This window comes from Geospiza fortis, unplaced genomic scaffold (assembly GCF_000277835.1).
Source record: "Geospiza fortis unplaced genomic scaffold, GeoFor_1.0 scaffold186, whole genome shotgun sequence".
Lineage (NCBI taxonomy): Eukaryota > Metazoa > Chordata > Aves > Passeriformes > Thraupidae > Geospiza > Geospiza fortis.
In genome coordinates, this window is record NW_005054331.1 from 4,333,685 (window position 1) to 4,357,099 (window position 23,415).

A 23,415-nucleotide genomic window follows, 5' to 3' on the forward strand; every position below is an offset into this window, starting at 1 on the left:
AGTACAAACCTATTTCTTGAGGGCAAAGAGACTGCGAGCACGAGTGAGAAGCAGTATGAATGTATTTAAATGAAAAAAGCAGAATGAACCTCAAGCAAGGACTCTGGAGCAATCAGCATCGTGGCCTGCCTTGGGTAGGGGCTGGTATTTGAAGAAAGCATCCTAGGAGAGAGGATTCTAGGATGTGCTGGAGTTCTTTTGTGAAAGATTCCCATCAGTTCACATTCACTCTGCAAGAAGTGCAAATGCATAAATGTAAACTGAATTATTCCTAACATGGCTCCAGGCCAGCTACCCCCTCCTGCAAATGAAATAACAAGACAGCAAAGAAAAGAAAAAACAGTCTTTGAAAAAACAAGCTCAGGGTGTGAAAGAGGAGGGGCAGGTGACAGCACAGACACTACCAAGCAAGGCCTGGAGGGAGGTGCTCTACAGGAGCACGCTGGATAAGAGACAGGGAAGAACATTTTCCCTGGTTAGCAATCCACAGCCATGGTAATTCCATCAGCAGAAAGATCCCACTGCAACAAATGAAGGAACTTCACAGCTCTCTGGGGAAAAATATATTTCAAGGCAGAGCATCTGAGCCAAGTAAGACTCATATTTCATTAGGAGGACCATGAAAGTGATGCGCTCAGGCAGGCCTGCTTCTTGAGTGAGCTTGAAGGATGCAGCCAGCACAATAAATTAAGCAGTTCTTTACCACAGTAGCATGTCTGTATGTGTGCATTCACAGTTCAAGTTTACTCTAAAGTCACAGAACTTGGAGTTAAGGGGTTTTAGAAAATATGCAAAAATGATCAGAAATTGTTCATGTTTTCTGACATGAATTTTCTGACATCAATTGATGTCAGAAATCATGAATTGATTCTGACATCAATTTTACTCAGCTACTTAGAGAGGGACTGCCCAGTAAAAGTCACATACAAGAGATTAAAAAAACCAATATAGAATATATGAACTCTAATCCCAGTTCTGAAAACAGGTTCCCACTATGGCCGAGAATGGGACTATGATTTTTGTGCAGCTGAACTCTACAGATGAAAGAAGGTGCATTGTAGAAATTCCAAAGCCCATGTACCTGCTTGGCTTTTATATTTTTCACAATCATCCCACCTGTACAGTCAGAGCTTACCTACAATGTTCCAACTGCTACATAATTCCTTTATGTTTCATAATTGTAATTGTTACCTTCTAGTAAATTTCACCAATTTAGTCTCCTAAATTGGTATGACACGGATACTGGTGACATACATGGATGTACACAAAGGTCAAATGAGACCATTAAATCTTTAACAGCCCAATCTCTGAAAATATAAAAACCCCCAAACTGCATAAAGTAAGCATTCAAGTTCCTTCCCAAAATAAAGGCACTTCACAGAGATGTTACATTTGTTTTAAAGCCAAAATTTCTGAAGGTAAATAAGGTACTGAAATATGCTAAAAAGGTGTGTGAATTACTTCAACTCTGCTCATCAGACAAAATGATCATGTCACAGACAAGGTAAGTTCTGATTTCTCTTCAGTGTCATAATGTGCTGTAGCTCTGTACTTCTATACCCTGATTTGTTTGGATTTCTTTAATGTCTGACCTTAATTCTGAGTATTTCCTGGGTTTATAATACTTAGCCTGTGGATATTTACAATATACCATTCATATATTTTGTCCTCAATAACAGAATGTATTGTTAACCTTAATTCCATTTTAACATTGCAGAACAGAAACAATGTACCTTTATTACACTGAAAAACTCATGCACAAACAACAAGCAAGCAGCCCAAAGAATGCTACCTTGCAGTTTTTCAAATGATTTGCAAATACAAAGTATGTTGATTCTTTAACAATTGTTTATTTTAACTTTTATTGCCCAATTCAGGGATACACTCTGGCTACTTAATGCTGTGGTAAAGCAGCACAAAAATAACACAGCCATGTTCAGAAGCACGTTCCACTAGAGCATTGCTGAGCTGTTGGTTTGCCCCTTCCATCTCCCACCCTGTCCTGTCAATCCCCATCCTCCACCCACCCTCTCTCCCTGTCAACGTTCAGCTGCACGTGAATGCAACCACACCACCAGCACCTGCCTCTGTCCTGGCTTCCAGCCCACCTGCCTTTGACACACACCTACACCTTGCCAGCCCTACCCTGGCCTAGGTGGGACACACCAGTTATCTCCTAAAAATAACTACCTAAAATCAGCCACGACATGCAGGCCATTTCTCATTAACTGGTCACTCATCGTCAAGCAAAGGTGGTCACACCGAACACTGAAAGTCATCCATTTTTAGCGACACTCTGCTTGTTTTTTGACACTCTTGAGGCCTTCTCCCAAAAAGGCCAGCACTCCTACAGTTTTTGGAGACAGTGAAACCAAGTCTGTAGTACCTGACTCTGCCAGACAGAGGCAGAGCACAGAATTCCATAGAAAGAATGTGAGAGATGCCCAGCAACTTCAGACTTGCTGACTACTGCCCCAAGCAGGCAACTGCCACAGAACTGTCTCTGCTGATGCAGGAATTTCAGTAACAGACAATTTTAAAAAGCCCCAAACTGGCTTGACAACAGATGGCAAGTTTCTTAAATATGTTCTTTAAAGCTAACTCCTAATGAAGAACACAGATTCACTTGTAGGTCCTTAGAAAAAATTTCTTTATAAACAGACTGCTTTAATTTTATGGAAGATCTTTTCATCTGTAACAAAAAAGCTGAATTCCTACTTAAAATGGAACATCCTTTTGTTAGCTGCGGCTGATCCCTTTCTAAGTTTATTAATGCACTTCATTTTACCAGGTAAACCTTTAAGTCCTTTACTCATTAATGTCACATTATTACTTGTTCTTTTATGACCTATGAAGTACTACTGTTCTAGAAATGCTAAATCCCACATTTATCCACAGTGAACATTTAGTCTATCTTCACTACTTCTGTAAAAAAAGATGTTTTTCTGACACTTCTTTCTTCAACACTGTCATGTCTACAACGTATTTCCTACAAAGTTCATCGGTATAAAATCTAGATCAGATCCATAGCAACTATAAAAATATATATAACAACTATTTCAGGACAAGGTTTTTCATCAGTGCCAACTGTGCCTCTGCCACAGCCGTAGCGCTCGCACTGGGATCAGGGGAGCCCCATGTGTGTCCGAGCCTCACGTGACGCTCCCAGGCCAGGTGACACGCAGGGCTGGCTCACCAGCAGTGACACTGGGACACGCCACTGACAAGGTCCTGAGCAGCCTCAGCCTTGGAGGAGCCACGTCACTGCCACTGCCACTGCCCTGAAGGAACTAAAGGAGCAGCCAAAGGTGACCCTGGGGGCTCCCACAACACACGGACCTCGCTAAACGCTGCCAACAATGCCCCAAGAACTGCAAGTTCACTTCGTCTGTATTTTTAACAACACAGGGCTTTTGTTATTATAAATTTCAAAACAAAACCAAAGAATTCCACATAATATTTATACTTTCAAAAGTACAATATTAATACAGGTCGGTCAGTTAGAAATAACAGCAGTTTGTTAGGTCTACAAGATTTAACGTAAAACCGGTTTACAAATGCTGAAAAGCAGTAGTGGTCCAATAGTCACCGTTACACATGAATTTCTCTCTTCCAGAAAATAAAATTAAAAAAAAAAATCCCAATTCAAATTTACTAGTATCAATGAAATATTAATAAAACACCCCCAAACATGCCACAATCACTATTCACAAATAAAGTTAAAATGAAATATACAAAAATTCACTTAATACTGTTAAATAACAATAAACTACAAGATTTCCTGAACAGAAATGGTAGGACCCCTGAACGTTTTACAGTGAATGTCAGGAAAAATTAAGTTACCTATGACTATTTTCATGATATACCAGCCAAAGATTTACATGACCATTTCAAAATATACCAATAAAGATTTACAGTCTCTTTAAGATGCACTAAACAAATAGGTTCATAAAGGTGAACACAAATGCTTAAAAATACTGTAACCATCACCAAGGGTGTACTTATGATACTCACTGAGATGCATAAGCGTAGTAGTAATATGTTTACTATCTCTGGAAAACAGGTAACATCTAAGATCTGAAAAACTCTCTAAGTTCCCATTGTAAAAGCTCTGTAGCATAGTGAGCTCTTCCCAAGTACAAACTTGCATCTTTCCAGTTGATTTCAAGTGAATAATGCACAAATGGGAGAGGAACAAAGTGGGAAAAGTGTGCCATTATTCCCATGTTTGTGTAATTAGTTGTCCTGTTCCTCTGTAATGAAAAGTAAGCCAGGGTCCAACATATATGAATTGTCCTTTTACTATTTGTATTTCTAAGTTAAAAACAAGGTAAAAAAGTTATTGTTTCTGCAGGCCCCATATGCACAACAATGTGCAAATATGTTATGCTGGAGTAAGCCTGACAAAATGTCCAGCCTCCATGCTCTTAATTTATCAATAACTAACATAGGATCTGAGAGCAAATCAAAGTTACTTTTCACTTGTTTGAATCAACCTTCACACCATGTGCTTTTCAAAAACATAATATGCATTATAATTTTTCAACTATTTCAACACATACTTCCAATGTTAAATAAGGAATTAAGTGCCAAGAACTTAGAGCATTAAAGATGGCTCACCTATAGCCAAGCAAAGCTATGTTTACATTCCAGGAAACACTGCAGTTTAAGAAATACAAAAAAACCCCGCAGCAGTAGAACATTTTATCAAGAGAAACAGATGCATTCACATATTATAAAGCCATTGCAACTTCTTCAGGCATGGAACTGTTGTGTTAACTATACAGACAGTAGTTATTTAGCAGCAATGATTCCGCAATAAATAATGCACTGTGTTTCTCAGTCCTGCACAAAAATTGCAGCTACAGTTACATCAACAGCTGTAACCTACTGGCTCTAGTGGCAGAGGAGACCTTAAAACCAACTGTACAAAAAATTGTCACACTGTGACAACAAATATAAAAACATAATTTGCAGGTTGGAAATAAAAAGACTCCACTGTTAAGAGGACAGTGTAGACAAACCGCGATTCCAAGTCCACCAAGAGAAAGCACTGCCTTTGGATCCGAGTCCTTGATCGACAGGATAGGCTTGGGCTTGACTCTGCACTGCCCCCTTTAGAAAAGCATGCTCTGCCTTCTGTTCTTCCCATGTCCTGCAACACAACATGGACCATGGTAAGAAACCGAAGCATTTGCACAATGGAGTATTAAGTTATTATCTAGATCTTCATCCTTTTCAAGGCAGCACCCCTTGTGCTTCAATCAGCATAGGCATCTTTCTTTTAACGGCACTCACTGCATTGGTTTTTCACTTTGCCACCTCTAGCCCCCATACAGTACTGGTTCGAAACTCCAAAATGTTCTCACCTTCACAGTCTCTGCCCAGCCCTAGTAAAACTCACATCTTACTGTGCACTTAGCTTATGTGTCTCTACAGGAATCTCAGTAAATCATTCTGGATTTTATTTTTCAATAAAATTCAATAAAACCAATTTAACAAAGCATTTTTCAATTCCAAATGTCTCTGGCACAGCATTCTTTTAGCAAGCATGAGAAAATATAAAGCTTTCCATACCAGTCTCTGGATAAGTGGAATTTCGAAAGCCAGGGTCTTTTTGCAATTGAATCTCTTTTAGACTGAATATTGAAACACCTGGAATGTAACAAAGAAATTAATTTATATACAAATGTAAAACTATGTTTTATTGACCAAAATTATATTCTTAATTATATAGTATAGATTAAAAAAATTTCCAATTCACAAATATTTAAGCTACTAGATATCAGACTCTTTAATACTTTAGAGGGTTTTTCCTTTCACAATGTACTTAGCTTTAATGCACTATCTTAACAATACTCTGCTACTTTACTACTCCTCTTACTTTCAGGCAGAGTGTGTATTCTTGTTCCAAGACTTCTGAAGTATGCATGTTTCATGGCCTCTTCTGCTGAAATTCTCTTCTTTGATTCATACTATTAATATAAAAGCATACAAGTGTGTTGGTTTCCATTAAAAATCTCTTTGCATCAAGTGATTTCATCAAAGGGAGAAAGAGTTCTAGCTGCTCAACATTTCCCACAAGCCCACAAATCACTAGAACCATTTTTCTTTCATTACTTTTCACACATGACTATCTTATGGTTTATCAAAATCAGTATTGTCAACACGTAACAAGATTGCTAAAATAGTAAAAATAACTTGTGCAAATAGATACAGGTTAAAACTACACCTAATCTTTATTTACAGATGGTACAATGATTAGATACCTCCTGCTTGGCATCTGTGCAATTCTAGGCAAGGATGCACATGTTTAAAAAGCTGCACACAAATAATTTACAGTGCTGCATCTACCCAAAGATGCAGGAGTTGGCCTTCCATCTTGCTTCCAGCTCATTTTTAATACAGATTCAAAGATTAAACCTTTGAATACAGCTGCAACATCAAGGAGTAATATTACACCTTACTAACTCGTTCTCTTGTACTAAGCTCAGTTAATCATTAAAGAAATTTAGCATTTGTATTTAAAAGTTCTGGTTTAATACCGTATTTCACAAGAGATGTACTTTTTTCAGGGCTAACACAGAATAATTCTATTTTTACGGAAGGCAATAAGAGAAGAAATCAGTTCTGGGGGAACAAATAGCAAGCGTCAGTTTTTTCATTCTCACACAACAGACTTCTTCTCACATCTGTCATAGACTACAGACTCAGCTACACATTCCACTTTGAGACAGAACTGAATAGTTTGACTTCTAATACGTTTTGTACTTAATATATTAGAACTCAAAACTTGTGCTTTTATAAAGTAAAGCCACAAAACACATCTTACTTGAAGGAACTTCGCTATCAATTCAATTCCTTCTGTGTCTAGCCTAAAAAGAAAGATATTTTTAAAAGTTAAAATAGTTATTGAATTGTATTTACAAAAGTAAAACTGCAGAGGAACTGACTTAATTAAATGATACCAAACCTGAAAATTATATCTAAACATGGAAACAACATTTATTGATGTTAACATGAATACATAATAATATCTCAGAAAAAGACTCTTTGGAAAACACTGGGGACACACAAATCCTTAGTTTGAATTGTCATTTACTAGACTGACCTTGATCATTTATTTAAATATTTTTAATTATTTCTTTTAAGATTAACCCTACTCATTTACTAGAGGGATACAATGTTAGACCTTCTTCAAGGTAGACAATGAATGTCTTTATTATTAAGTTTATTTATAATAACTGCACAGACCCTTCATGTTCCTCATTATGGTTTTAAAATACAAGAAACTGCTCAAGGAAAGCATTTTAAAAATGGCCTTGGTCCAGCATATAACCAGAAGAGAATTTGTGTTCTTTAGGAAATGCTGTGTGAATTCTCCCGCTATGAAGACATTATTAACTGGAGTTTATTGTTGCACAAGTTATTAAGGAGCTGTGGTACCTAGAATGATATCAGAGGAAATAATCACACAGTACTGGGCAGATTCTGCTTTGTATTATCATCTGCCCACACTAACACAACTGATGAATAGTTTTACACCATTCAGTGGCAGTGGTACTCAGGAATGCATTCCCACTTAGGAATATGCAAAGCCACAGGGATGCATATTTTCTATTAATAAAACACAAAGTACCTTGGTGCATGGTTGATGAGAGGTTGTGGTTTATACTTAGGAAAGTTGTAGTTTCTAAATTCATCACTGGAAGAAATGCCTGGCCATGTTTCCTGACATGGAGTTCCTGCATTTAGAAGCAGTAACAAATTCAACTTAAAAATGTAAACAAACAACTTTGACATAAAAAAGCATTTAATCCTGTAATTTAAAGGAGAAAGGGAAAAAAACCATTTAATATGCCTATGTTGTGCAAACTCAACTGTACAGTCAGCTGAATAATTTTTCATCACCTTGATTACAATGCAATATATACTACTGTTCCATGATAAAGATCCACAGTTCTCATACAAATATGGTGCATTAACATTAACATTACTAAAAGTATCCATTTACCAAGAAGTCTGAAAATTAAGTGCAGTTCATCTTCAACAGTTGAACCAGGAAAAAGAGGCCTTCCTGATGCCATTTCAAAAAATATGCATCCAACGCCCCTTTATAAAGACAGAGAAAAAGATAAAGCAGAAATAATCTTTTAATTTCAGCTTGTAAAGGCTTCTGGGATTTCTCTTCAATTAAAACAAATTATTAGTTATTAGCCACACACTACTATTAAAATATTTAGAAAGATTTGTAGTAACAGAAGAGCTGTCAAAGTCTAAATAAAACCTGTGTCATAGCTATATCAGATGTTGAGTTAATCAATTTTATTAAAGTTCATGATAAAATACCACGTTACCCTGTCATTAGGAGAAGACGACTCGCTTTTTTCCCTAAATACAAAAATTCAAAGGCTGTGTATTTGAATGTTACTATTTAAAATCCAAGCTGACATTTTTTCAACTTGACTCAGAAGAAAAATTTGAATTAGACAAAGCTATACCAACCACATGTCAATTTGAGTTGAATACTCGGAAGATCCAAGGAGAACATCAGGTGGTCTGTACCATAATGTGACAACTTCATTGGAATAAGTCTTTGTAGGAACAGACTTCGCTCTTGCCAATCCTTGATAAAAAGGGAAATGAAGAGTCATGCACAGCTTGCTTAAATCCTTTTTGTATGAAATTGACAAACTATTTTTAGGACCTTATTATACTTGCTAAATACTATCACTATTATACTTGTCATCTCCTAATGTTATTTAAGGCCCTAATAAAGAGATTTATATTGCTTTTTAGTATTTATGGCAATCTCACGGTCAGCATTTTTAAGCACAGAAGAAAGGTAAACACATCAAAACCTGGACTAATCCTGTAAATTTCATTAAATAGCATTAGATTGATACAACACCTCCCTGTTGTGAAAACCTTCCGCACTGGTTCTGGAAAATTACATTGCAAAAGGCAGAAGGCAACAAGCAATTAACTGAATGGTGGAAACAGACCAAACCAATGTTGGATCAGTAGGGGTTTTCCATCCTTACACTGTCAATTTGCCAGCAATATCTTCAATAAAATTCAGACCTATCATGTTAGATGCAATCTTCTGAGCAACTTTCATTCACACAGAAGGGGTAAAATCAGAGACGCAGAGCACAACTTTCAAAGGATCTTCCAGACACAGAAGGTAACAGGGAAATGTGGATGCCCCACTCTACTGTAAATCCCAAGGCATTTGGTGTATCAGTGATAGTGCAACACCTGACAATTTAGCACGTGAACAAACCCTTCCTCTCTCCTCTCATGGTTACCCTACTTTAGAGTGACTGTGGAGTGGTAGGAGAAGCAAGGTGAGCTCCACCGTAAGGATTTGACTAAGTATCAATTTCACAGGAAGCTGTAAGACTTACTTTTGAACTGCAAGTAGACTGACAGTGTTACCTACAGAGGTATTACCCTGATTAATTACGCCCTGTAAAAGACTGACTTTCATTTTCCGTTTGAGAACACCCAAATTCACTACAGACCCAATATGCTCATTTCTCCTTTTAAGGAAAAATTATTTTCCTTTGCTGAGAGAAAAGAATAGTTATTACAGAGTAATTTCAGGCCATACCAAAATCTGCAAGCTTCAGTTCTCCTTTCTCATTAATTAGTAGATTTTGCGGCTTCAAATCTCGATGCAACACCTTTCTCCTATGACAGTAGGCCAAACCACGAAGAATCTGATATAAAAATAGCTACAAAAGAGAACATTTATATAAGTTATATAAGACAAAAAAATTGTAATCTACACATTGCATGACTACTTGGGCACTGGAGAGTTATGTACAGTAAGCAGGATGAAATGACTTCTCTAAAAAGTGAGTTACTTTCCTTAAGAGCAAATTCTGGACATCATCATTATTGTTCAAAGATTTAAAATCATTTTACGCTAATGCACTGCCTTAACACCATACTTTACAACAAAGACTTTCAGAGCAATTTGTTCTGTTTAACTGAAGAGAAACACAGGGCTGTTTATTTTTAAAGCGCATTTACCACTGCTCTTCCCCACACTAATGTCTTTAAAGATAACTGTCTCTGACTATATACTCAAGTTGCCTTTGGCCACAGAGCCCCTTCTGGAAATGCAGCTCAGCAGCATTTCCATCCAACTGTGCTGAACTACGTAAAGAATGTCTTTGCACGCTACTGGAAAAATACATGTAGATTCACAAGCTTAGGGAAGATGGAGAAATGGGTAATTGAGGATTATTAAAGCAGCTCAACTGCCTCTGGTATTTACATTCATCCCCTCACCTTGACACACACAGGTTTATTTTAATCCTCTGGAACAGCAAGCCAAGCAAACAACTTCAGTCATGCATATCAATGGTGCATGCATATAGATATAAAAGTAGTATGGGGCAAAGAAAGGTTTAGCAGTGGGCAGCCAATCAAGTTTAATGTATCACTGCATTAAGGACTAATATTTTGCAGTTTCTGTATGTATAAAGGTCTGATCTCAAACATGGGACTTTTGGGTAGCTATTGCTGGCATTTACCACACAGCAGCACTCAGTCAGCATAGGTAATCAAATGTACAACAAGAAAATATGAAGCATTACAGAAAACAATGTGACAAATTGATCATGTAACAGGACCTCTGAGGAAAAACATTAGAATGTTTTTATATAACCATATTCTAATACATGGGTTTATTTTTGCACCAAGTGACACTACCAAATTCTTTTTCATAAACTGGACAAATACACAGCAGGTGTAGTTACATCCATCTGTTCTCAGTGTGCTGACATGGGATTCATCTGTGCTAGAAAAATAGGAATTAGGATTAATTTCTTTCTCTTTGCTTTCCTTTCTGAAGAGCAGAATGAGAAGCAACAAGTCTTGTTCCAGCTATCAGGCCCATACTGTTGCAGGGGTAGTCAGTTCCAAGCTTTATTACCATGACTTCAATAGAAGTGAATGGCCATCCCTAATGTGCACTGGGACTGCAAGGATTAGTCAAGAATGCAAAGCAGATTACTCTACAGAAATTGTGAAGCTTCACCACAGTTGGCAGGGATCCTTTTGGAAATGCACAGGATGCCATGTATTAGCTCAAAACTTTGGGTAAAGCACTAATACCTGCAGAGATCACACACACCTTCATTTTGTCAAAACACAAAAAACTAAAATTAGCCAAGGAATGTGAGGAAGTGATGTCAGGGAGGTCTCTCAAATGTTAATGATGACTCAAACCCCCACAGTTATTATAAGGTAAGCACCTACAGCTACCACAGCTGTTCTGGTTTCCCAGTGCCAAAGGTACTGACCATATAAATTTGCTCTCTGAGCACAGCTTAAACCATAGGCAAACAAGGAAAAACAATTCCTCTGCTTAGCTCAGGTTACCACAAGCAGATTCTGTCTTGTTCACTAACTGCACTTGTAATTAAGAGTCAAGTTCCCACTTACAGCTTTCCTTTATTTTTTTAAGCTTAAAGCACAGCTTATGAACTTGCAGATAATTAAAAACACAAGCATAATTATGATTTTTGGTTGCCTCTCTGAAGTAGAAACAAATGAAAGAATTTCCCTTTGCAGGCTCTCAGAGGAAGCAACAGAGCAGGTTATGGGCAGATGTCTTTCCCTGGAGACACTTACAGTAACGTGATAATGGAATGAAAGGGAAAGCTCACCAAACAGAAACCAATGTCTAGCCCATGTGCCAAATCATTTCACTCATTTCACGACAGTTCTGTACTCTGTTTGGAAGCTTGTTTCTAAAGCCCTAAGTATTAAAGAACACTAAGAGTTCTGCTGGTTTTCCAAATAAAAGCCTGGTTTTTACAGGAGAAATAGCACCTGACCCTGACTTAGTTTCAGCAGGCCAGACTGGAGACTGAGTCACTTGACCTGGACACAACCATAACTAGAAGAAAAAGTAAATTAGGTCGTAAGGAAAATTTTATTTCCATTTTCTTACTAATGGAAAGATGAAAATTACTCATTCTTAAATACATATTTTTGATTTCTTACTTGTGTGGTGGGCAGTGGCACCCAAAAACGCATTCATGATTGAGGCCACATTTTCCTCAGTGTCCACATATAAATCCGAGGATATATCAAACTACAGACTTAGTAAATGAGTATAAAATAATGGAAGGACAAGAAGTCAAAAGAGTTATAAGTGTATTATTTTCTAGGAATTTTAAAATTTTAGATATGTATTATTTTTTAGGACTTTAAAAATTTTAGATATGTAACTTCAAAGAGAATGAAAACACATGAACTTAAATAATCTTTCCTCTTTTCGATGTTTTAAACACTTAAAACAAAGACATCATCTGATGTCAAATGTAACTAAGTCAGGCCAAAAAGGAAGTTAAGTTTCTTTATTTTACTTTTAAAGAGACTAAACCTGATTATAAAGTTCTCTGAAATTCTTAGGACAAAGCTGGAAGGTGGCCAAAAACACTCACCTTTACATTGTGCATACTCATGATGTTACCACAGTCATCCATGTACTGCTTCAGGTCCTTGTCCTGGCAAAACACCATCATTGGGGTTCAGTAAAATTGTGTGCAACAAATCACATGAATATTACTTATTGTTGGAACTGAAATGATTCACCAAAAAAGATATTTCTGCAGAAGATACTAAATGATAAAAACCCCTAAAGCCTGGACACAAATACCCATGGTTTTCCAGAGGATAGAAATACCCTTTTCCCAGCAAGCTGTACTGTCTCAGGCAACATTACTTGCCATTGCCTTCTCCTCCATCTATGTGAGGCACAGTATTTTATAGAATTGGTATATTCTCCAATTACATTGAAAGTCAGCTATGTCACAACAGAAAAATATCATAGGAACAGAAAATATCACTGGAACCACAGTGTGATTACCATGTTATACAGATAATGACTTTAGACAAGCAGACAGTTTGATCAGGCAGACCACCAGTATCTGCTATTAATAAAACTCTGTAATGATCACAACAGTGTTTACTATTTTACAGCCATTTAAGAACTGAATACACTGTTCTCATTTTTAGCTGAATGACTGTAAATGCAGGAAAAACTCAAGTAGTCCTAGTATTTTAAAAAAGAGTACAGAATTTTGTTGTGTTTCTGTTTCTTAGAAACAATAAATCAAATTTAAAGCTCATTAATTGTTTAAGCACTTACCAGGTATTCAAAAACAAGAGTCAAAGACTTGTCTGTGTGCACAATATCATGTAACGTAACAATATTTGCATGTTTCAGATCTTTTAATAATGACACTGCAAGAGAGAACAGGAAGAACAAAATAAGTGCACAACACATGAGGAATAAACGCAATTTCTACTTAAGATCATCCATATAAACGATCTGGGGTTTTTTAATTAAAAAGCTATTTTTAAGATCATAAAACTCATATAGATCAAGTTAATAAAAAAGATATTTAATCAAATAAAACAAACACACGCTTGAATAACCAGCCTGTATTTCTTAAACTATACTTTTCAGGCAGAAGTAATTCTGTAAAATGTACTGAGTTCCTGAAAGTTACTCACTAACAACAGTCTAATTCAGTATCTAATCATCCACTTATAATACTGCATTTGAGATCACAATCACAATTGAATTTGAAATCACAACAAAGCAAATAAATTTGAAACAAAACTCTGGACTATATTGCATATGTCTGGACTATAATTTTCCTCATCAATACTAACAGCAATTTTACTAATCTCCCATGTAGGCTACATATTTCCAAGTACTGATGGTGCTTTGGTCAAAAAGAACTCCAGAAGTATCTCAAATTCTAAGAACTAAAAAAAAAAAGTTACCACCTTCTCTTATGGCTGTGCATGGTGCTCCCTCCTCATGCTCCAGGCGGATTTCTTTCAGAGCTACCAGATTCTCTGTCAATTTACTCCTCCCCTTATAAACTGTGGCATAGGTACCCTACAAAATGGAAAAAGAAGGGAATTTTTACAAGTTGTTCCTTTATCAAAACATTAGTTAAATAAGAAAATACTAACTTTTGAGGATCTAATAGATTTCATTTTGGATGTGAATAGTTTTGACTTTATATTCTTTTGAACTATGTAAAAGTACAGAAGTATTCTTTTAAGCACAGGACTGAACTCACAGAAGCCACGAGGGATGTATACACCTAACAGCTCTGAAAATTGCATGGAAACTTAAATACCACAGAGCTACCAAAGAAGTCAGATCAGGTAGCATTAAGTTCACTAAGTTCACTGCTGGGATCATTTACACTCCTCAAAGTCTCTATCTGACTACAGATACCTAGCTCGGGTATCTCTCACAATGCTGCAGTTATGTTTCCAAAGGCTGCAGACATACTCTTCCACAAACTCAAAGAAAATATGTAACTTTGGATAGCTTCTTGTCTTCATTATGTATTTTAGACAGCAAGAGATACAAAACTCTAGGGGCATATTAAATTAAGACAAAAAATTCTGACAATACAGTAGGTAAAACTAATCCCTGCAAATGCCACGAAAAAGCAACAAAGGTACAGAAACTGCCCTAGATCACTACAGTACTGTAAGACTCTGCAGAGGATCTGGACAGGTTGGATCCATGGCTGACAGCAATTTCATGAGGTTTAACAAGACCAAGCACCAGGTTCTGCACTTGGGTCACAACAATCCTATGCAGAGCTCTGGGCTTGGGGAAGTAACTGGAAAGATGATCCAAAGAAAAGGACCTGGGGGTGCTGGCTGACAGCAGCTGAACATGAGCCAGTAGTGTCTGCCCTGGTGGCCAAAAAGGCCAATGGCACCCTGGCCTGTGTCAAGAACAGTGTGGCCAGCAGGGCCAGGGAAGTGATTGTGCTCAGAACTTGTGATGTGACACCTCAAATGAATCCTGTGCCCAGTTCTGGGCCCCTCACTGCAAGAAGGGCATTGAGGTTCTGGAGTGTCCAGGGAAGGGTAATGGAGCTTGGTGAAGGGTCTGGAGCAGATGCCCTTTGAGGAGAAGCTGAGGGAGCTGGGGGCGTTTAGCCTGAACCAAAGATGTTCAGGGGGATCTTACTGCTCTCTACAAATGCCTGAAAGAAGTTTACCGCCAAGAGGGTATCAGCCTCTTCTCCCAGGTAACAAGTGATAGGAAAACAGGAATAAGCTTCAAGCTGCATCAGGCAGGCTCAGATTTGATAACAGGAAATTAAAATGTTTTAAATGGAGGACTGACTGCAATATTCCCAGCAGAGAGGCTGACCAGCCTTGCTTCTTTCTGCAATGTTCACATTTTGTCCCTCCTGAACTGAACTGTTTCTCTGGAAGTCAGAGGATGACTGGAGAGGGAAAGCTGCTACCCCCTCCAAGTGTGTTATGTACTTCCATTGGCAGCACCTGGCTGGCTGCCCAGCTCAGGTGTGCATGTTTCTTTACCAGAACATGCACACAGCTATTGCCTGCACCTTGCAAGCACTGGTCTCTAATCCATCATGAACATTCCAACACCTAAGTCATGACAAGAGGACACCAGACTTAGTGTTATCATCAAAAACATAGTGTTACCATCAACAGAATGATTTTGTCTATCTGAAAAAAAAGCCAGAAGGTCACAGCATATTTGCTAATGTAGTCTTGCTCTTCCCCAGCTCTGACAGTTCTCCTGCTCCTGCTTTTTTTTTTTAATTATTATTTATGCATAAACATTTGTGTAGCTGTGACATTGTTACACATGTTGAATATGTTTGGCTTACGGAAAAAGTAAATTCAACAGGCATTTTCAGAGATTTGGAAAATTTTGGTTAAACTTACACAAAATTTTACATAGGACATTGTCATCATTCCAAAAGAAAGCTATACGTACCTCTCCAAGTTTTTCTAACTTGATATAGGTTTCCATTTTGCCAAATCCAATTTCTGACTGCAATGAAAAGAAATGGCAAATTAATCACTAAAACCAAACACTTCATTTGTACATCATTTAATGAACAAGCTAAACTTCATTTCAGAAAATTACCTGACAATATTTGACTAACACTGCACAACTCCAGTATTTTAAAAACAAATGAGCACATTTTGATATAAATGCATCCCAGCATCCAAGCCCAGTGCTCAGCCTGTTGGCCAGTCTATGGTGTATCCTGGAGGGATTGTGAGCTGAGTTACACTTAGACCAAAACCTCACTTTAACCTATCTCCTTCTTAGGTTTTCTCCACTCTTCTGATCTGATTACTACCACTGAGGGTGTCATAACTTAAAGCATGGAAGTAATCTCAAACTAGTCCATCCTTTCTCTAGCTCAGCATAACCATATGCCATTGCTTTTTCAAAGTAATCTTATTTGTCTGCTATGTTCAAGATCTGAGCTCCAAGCTTCCTCTTCCATTCTGAATTCTCAATGCCTTTTGGACTGAAACTTCAGCAAGAAAATCCTTAAGCATCATTCCTGAGCAAGCTTCAGCTTTGTCTCAGCACTTCACAAATCTTAGCTCCAAATCTTTGTGTAGTTTACTTGGATCTATTTATTCATCTTCTCTTTTTTTTGTCACCAACTTAGCTCATCAATGCAAGCCAGAAGGGTGTGCCTGCCTATAGCACACATTTACCTCTGAACACTCTAAGATCATTACTCTTTTCCTGTTCAAATCCACTGCTACTCATATAACACAGTTCTCTCTTACCATTATTTTCTCCTAAGACCACTGTGAATTACACCAAAGCTTCCTATTGTTCCTGTAGTGCTGAAACTATTGCTCCTGAATGCTAAAAGTAAACATGTAAATGTGAGTTCTTGAAGCAATTTACAGAACACATATAGCATGTACCCTGTCAAACCCCCAAATTTACAGGCCTCACAGGGTCATGCTTTACTGACAACTGAACACACTGCAACAAAAGAGCCAGGTTTTCTCCCCAGCACCACCCCTCCTTTCATTTCCAAACGCAGCTCTTCACTGGCTATTTCTTTCCAAAGAACAATCCTTTGACCCTAGGCTGGCTTCAGCATCTAGATCCACATTTCACAAGCTGATTTGCTCTTAAAAATGTGATGGATTTTAAAATTTTCTGCTATTTTATGGTAACATAAATACTGTTAACAGTATTAAGATTTGACAGCAATGTATTATGAAGCGAAGAAAAGGTTGATTAATACTTAGTTTTCAGAACACTTGTATGAAAATACATCTGAACTAACTGTAAGATCTTGTCTGCAAACATATTTCCTCTATCTAGGGGGAAAAATGGGTGTATAATTACATTAATATAACATTAAGAGCAATTCTGCTATATTAAACTAGTGTTAGAACTGAAATGTTTTAGAACTGTATAAGGAGACTTCAGCATCACACACATTCAGGAGCTTGTCAAAGACAAACTCTTTATCTCAAAATACAAGCAAAGTTGATATTTGCTACCCTTGTAGCTCCAGTCAGATTTTAAACATACCACTGATATAGGTGCAATGTTAGCAAAATAAATATTAAGTTTCCAAAGTGCATTTTGACCTAGTTAAACAAACATATCTTGAAGTGAGTATTAGATGGCATTAGAATTAAAAAGACAGGCTGCTTAGATTATTGGAACTAAAAAAGAACTCACAGCCATTGGTCTTGCTAAAACCAGACAGTCTGGAATTTAAAAGCCAGATTTCTAAGAAACCTCAGTGTTTTTCATTAAGACTCATAAACTTAGTATCTGTTTAATACAAAAAAAATCATACAATACTTCCTACATACAGAAGACAGGTATTCTTCAAGATCTGCTTTACAATGTGTTTAAATTTTTGATCACATTGTGGTTTCTTGTCACTCCTAAGAAAAAATAAGCTTTAAATTCCTCAAACTAAGAATAATTTCACTTTTAGTTCAAAATAATTTTTGAACTATTTCATCTTTTTCTGCAATATGCATCTATCTTGCCTTACACAGAAACACTGATGCACAGCATTTATGCTCTTTTACTTCTAGTGACTGTGCATACAATACTGTACATGTATACACAAAATGCAATTACTGTAAAAACTAATTTTTTGCTTTTATTTCAAAGAAAAACACCAACCTAAAGTATAACAAGTCCTCACCTGGAACTTTTGATAGCCTTTTCCCTTTGATCCCTATTAAGTCTTGAAAAGAGATATGCCTTTGTTGCAGAGCACAATACTAATCTATTGTAAGTAAAAGTCTGCTATCAGGCAATAACAATTAAAGAACAGTGAGTCCTTGGGTTTATTTTTTTTGAAAGCTTAGCTGCAAATCACAGCAAATGCATGCCTGCATTCCACAGCAGTGCTGGAAGGTTTCATTTTGGACTTTAAAGCCCTTTAAAAATGAAAGCATTTTAAAAGGCAAAACAACACAACCTTGTGATGGGAAGGCACACACCACATTCATTAGGGGGCACTGTTTTTCTGTCAGTTTTCTCAGAGGTAAAGAGAAGAGAACCTCAATTGCTCTCAGGGGTCACTGTTAAATGAGCAAGGGAATTCAGATTTACAGGAAAAATTCCCCCAGATCCCAAATACTTAACTCTTCTGGCAAGGTTCTACTGAAAAGGTATTTTGCCAGCATCTGAAGAGAGGTTTGGGGAAATCTGTTCCTCAGTTCCATGCTACAGCAGCAACTAAGAGGTGAATGAGCTACAAAATTCTGGCACAAGTATTTAAGCCTGACACATTATCATTACTTCTAGAGATTCACTTAAATATTTTCCTTGTTTTTTTTAACATTGTTTTTGCAAAAGGTGGCATGAAGATCAGAGCTTTGTTAGTCCAGCACATTAATTTTTTTTCTTTCAGGGTAAAAATACTCAAACAATGCTTTGTTATAGACCTTATTAATAATGAATAAAATAAATATATTTTACAGTCAACAAACCTATTTCACTATATGTACTTTCCTATTTATTTTTCAGTAAGTAAGTAATTAAATCAAGAAAACAACGATGTGCACTTCATAAGCCTATTCAGAATTTCTCTGTGACAAATTTCTCACCAACGAATTTACTCAGAATGTCAGTAACAGTCTAGCAATTCCTTAAGACCTCAACACTAAAGAACACTGATAGCTGAAACTATGACTGAAACATATCAATTTTTTAAAAAATAAGACAATAATGTTTTTTATTATTCCAGGGAGGTGCATGATTTACATGTACAAATATCCAAGTTTTCTAGCACTTATACCCTAATTATAGAATAGGAATACTCATTCTGTCATCTCTAAAGAAAAGACTTATTTTTTAAAGTAACCAATAATCCAAAAAGGTATATGTGAATTTATTCCTTTATTCTTTTAGGAAATAACATGTGCTTTAAAAAAGAAAACAAACAAAAAAAAAGCCCACAAAACACTCTCTATTGTCTCCGCAGCAAGATTGTGAGTGAAATTTTTTTTTTCTGAGAAAAAATTGTTATCAAATAAAAAAAGAGCAGTGAGGAGGACTTGCCTTCATATTATGCTGCTTTAGGGCCTTCCTACTAAATCACGAGGGGACCCAGCCCTGACCTAAGACTGTGTGGCCTATTTGCTCAAAAAGATCATCCCTGCTCTAAAAAGCAGAAGGATTTAAGTATGTACTTTGGGAGTTTAGTTTAGCCACTGATTTCAATACGTCAAGACCTTCACTGAGAAATACAAGAGCACCAAGTTAGCAGAAGAAAAATGATACAAAGAGTGAAGTTCTTAATCAGATTTTGACAAGTACATGCTGATGATGTTCAGGAATAAAAGGTCCAAGTGGAAATGAAGCTGAAACACACCTATGGGATACTGGCCTGTGTGTTCAATGGATTCTGAAGAGCTGAGAGGCTGGTTAGAAAGGCAGGTGCATCACACTTACCAGGGACGCTCGACGAGAACGCCGACTCATGGGCTGGTCAAAGGGCGGGCTGTTGATCTGCAGCTTCTCCAGGTAGCCATCGGGGATCCTGATGTCAGCGGGCAGTGACAAGCGCTTGTTCAAATCCTGCAGCAAATAATGGGAAAAAGAGAAAGGACAAGTCAAATTCAGAATTTCCTAAAATATTTTCTATTGTCTGCTGTGTTACTATATAAAACTGAAATATTTACACAATGAAAAATAATCTCACAAAAATGGTTTTAAAAGCATATTCTCTTCTTAAAATACCTCAACTTGCTTATATAACAGGTTAAAAAACCTGTGCAAACTTATTACTCGGACAAGAGGAATGAAATATTAAAATGCAAATAACTACATTGTGGATAAATGTATTGAGCTTACTCGAATACTTATAGAGACCTGGAATACCAGAAATTGAGAATTCAGAGACTCGTGGATGCATTTCTTTTCATATAGCAGTTACTTTAGTATAAGAAGAGATTTCCATAATTCAAAATGTATCACCCTTTCTCTTGACTACAAAAAGCTACAAACTTAGTCTATTTTCTCCAGTCTCACAAAACAGAATCACTTCATTATTAGTGCCAACTGTTACAAATATTACTACATTTCTTTTATTTGTAACTCTTTATTACAGGGATCTTTCGAAAATCAAATGCCGTTTTCTCTGCATACATTCTGGTTTTCCCCAGTAAATTTTTTCAACAACAACATACATTATTTTTAAGACAGGAGGGAAAGGAAATCACTTCATTTTTTACCAAATGGGAGGGGGGAAAGAAGATTTGTATCTGCACATTTGTATTGTTTTTATTTTCCAGTTTGGCTTTAATGTCAAACATGCCAAGAAACAAAAAGATTAAATATTGTCTCAAAATGGTCAGTCACCATCTCACAAGATAAAAGGACATCACAACCAGACTCACAAAAAATGGTTTGTCACTTCTGTAACAGCAGGAATTGGTTTTTAGTGTAGGTAGTTTATCCAAGTAAAGAAAGTCATGCTCAACATCAAAGCGCACAGTCTGTTCCCAGAGATTCTACCCCGAAGCTGAAGACATCTCTAGAAGCACCACTGTTTTCACACTTTTCACCAGCACAAGAGGTAACTGTATTTCTGCTGGTAGACCTGAGATTTAATCAATACTGACCTGAGGGCAGTAAACCTTTCCTGAAGTTTTTCTTTTCTGTCTTACCTATCACCTCCAGCTGGGCATCCTGAGCTAACCCAAATGTTGGCAGCTACGTATCCCTGTTCGGTTCCCCTCAGGCTTGACCATGTGGTTCTACTCATGTCTACAGAAGCTCTGAACTACTTCAGCATGCTAAATAATCAAGAAACTCTAGGCAAAGTGCATAGCTTCCTGCCAGCTTTGTGCTCCAAACAGGTTCAGTGTGAGGTCAGACAAGCTCACAGCCCGAACGCAGGGCAAGGGAGGCACAGCAGGGCAAGCCAAGGAAGCCGGCAGCCAAATTGGCTTAGGTTGACAAAGAACTGGATCATCAGACTTTTCAAGACTTGAGATCTTGGTGAACAACTTGCTAAGCTTTCAGCGATGGGAATGTATTTGAACCATGTATATACATGACCTGTACACATACCTGGAGCAAAAGCTAAGCAGAAAATACCAGATAAAGAGACAGACTTTGAAAAACCTATGTAACTTGGGAATTAGTTGAATCTCAGGTAGGACTGAAGTGTTAATATATATCCCCCTGGATGATTTACATATGCTATTCACTATGGCCACCCCATACAGGCAGAAATGTCTGGACAGAGGCCAGTAAAGCTCTAATTTCTGGCAGCTGATCCTCCTGCTCTCCTTTTGCTTCTCACACCTCCTTAGGTACAGAGCACAAAGCCTGTTATCTTCTTCTTTGCTGCCCAACATGAGCTTCTTTGCACAACTGGAAAAATCAGTGTCAATTTTTTATCTCCTACAGAATTTTTAAACCATCTTTAAACAAAAAAAGTGCTGTTCACAGAATGTCAGATTTGACCAACATTTTGAAACTAAATTAAAAGAAAACAGAAGGTATGGCTCTGTTCTGGCATACTTCCTCGTTTATTAAGTCATTTTCAACTTGCATATTTTAAATTTTTTAAAACATTGGCAATTGTAAAACTGTGGTTTTTGGGAGAGTGGCAGAACCAACATATTGTAACAGGACCTACAAGTATTCCCTAGAGTAAAACACTATTTTCCACTACAGTAATTTCCTTCTTTTCGCCAGGCTCTGCTAATGCCTCTCTCCCACTAAAGAGGGTTTCAGATTATGAAAAAAAAAAATTTCATCCTATAATTTACTGCATTCCTCAGAAAGGTCTGGTAGCTGTTCACAACAGCTGAGCACAAAGGAAAGCATGCCATGTTGACTTGAAGAAAGCAGCTCTGACATCTTACTGCAGAGTAAAACCACGAACTGCTGGAATAAGACAGGGATGACAGGAAAAGGATCAGCATAAGTCTCTATCTCACCTTCCTAATGTAATCCCAGATCAGCACTGGGCCAATATACTGGATTTATGGTTTTTTTCTGATGGCTCAAGAGCAATTCGAAAAATACCAAAAGAACAAAAGAAAATATCAGTGAGCTGAGTTTTTCAATGTAACTTCCTGAACACAACAGATATGACCACTATCCTATAAACTCTGTGACAAAATAGCTTTTTCCTACTCTTACCTATTAACTCTTGTGGCGCAGAAACCTGTTGTAGTGCTCTCACTGTCCCACAGTGCTTGTTTAACAGGTGCATTTATAGGGATTTTAACAGAAAATGTTTACAGGGATATTGAAGTTATGGATCTCAACTCAAAGGCCTCAAGAAATACTGACCTGATTGTACCCCCAAGCTCTCCATGTGCATGCTCTCTCCCCTCACAGCACTCATGGCTGGCACAGCCGAAGTGGTGCTTCAAACCCACCTCCACAGCCTCCAAGAAGCACTCCCAAGCACACCAAGTTGATGGGTATATAGGGATAAGGAAGCAAAGGCAGCCTTTAGGGCTGCAATGGCTATTTGAAAACAATGCCATTGAGTGTGCACTGTGCATTCAACACAAATCTTTTCACATGGAGGGCAAGGGAAACAAAGCAAGTCTAAGATTCTACACAGGTACAAAGAATCCCTTACTTTGAAGCCCAGTTATCACAGAAACATGATAAAAATATTTTAGACACGGAAAATATGATAATGTGAGGTAGATGTAATTCTATTACAGAATTCCTATTCCTTCATTCTCAAAACCTCTGCCTATGCCGTTTTTGCAACAGGCCCCACGATTTTACTTCAGAGATTCATGTGACAGCCTCAGTTATAAACCAAGACCTTCAGCTGTATGCTTCCATTTGGTGCTCCACAGCAGGTAGTACAGTCTGAGTCTAAGTATTTACTGCTGCAAAGGCCAAAATCTCTTCCAATTTGGATAACCCCCCCAAAACAGTAATCCACTTTTACATAAAACAACAATCCTCATCTCCATGCAACCTCCATCTCAATGCAACTCCCCTGCAAGGTCTTTCTTTAAAAAAACCCTGATCAACACATCCCAACCTGAAGAAAAAAGGAGACTTTTTTTTTAGAATTGTAATAC

The 23,415-nt window shown here is 37.4% G+C and overlaps 1 protein-coding gene across 2 annotated transcripts in view; it reads right to left on the minus strand.

Annotated features, from left to right (window-relative positions):
* Positions 1-1,830: 1,830 nt before the first annotated feature.
* CDK17 (cyclin dependent kinase 17) overlaps positions 1,831-23,415 on the minus strand; it is a 90,264-nt gene continuing 68,679 nt past the window's right edge. For both annotated transcript variants that reach the window (XM_005421608.3, XM_031057582.1), the window contains exons 5-17: positions 19,799-19,924; positions 15,824-15,880; positions 13,822-13,936; positions 13,175-13,269; positions 12,468-12,530; positions 9,617-9,740; positions 8,506-8,626; positions 8,015-8,112; positions 7,640-7,745; positions 6,833-6,875; positions 5,885-5,975; positions 5,578-5,655; positions 1,831-5,155 (exon numbers count right to left, since the gene is read on the minus strand). In XM_005421608.3, coding sequence (XP_005421665.1) covers positions 5,118-5,155; positions 5,578-5,655; positions 5,885-5,975; positions 6,833-6,875; positions 7,640-7,745; positions 8,015-8,112; positions 8,506-8,626; positions 9,617-9,740; positions 12,468-12,530; positions 13,175-13,269; positions 13,822-13,936; positions 15,824-15,880; positions 19,799-19,924 — 1,155 coding nt within the window. In that variant the 3' untranslated portion in view covers positions 1,831-5,117. The remainder of the gene's footprint in view (positions 5,156-5,577; positions 5,656-5,884; positions 5,976-6,832; positions 6,876-7,639; positions 7,746-8,014; positions 8,113-8,505; positions 8,627-9,616; positions 9,741-12,467; positions 12,531-13,174; positions 13,270-13,821; positions 13,937-15,823; positions 15,881-19,798; positions 19,925-23,415) is intronic.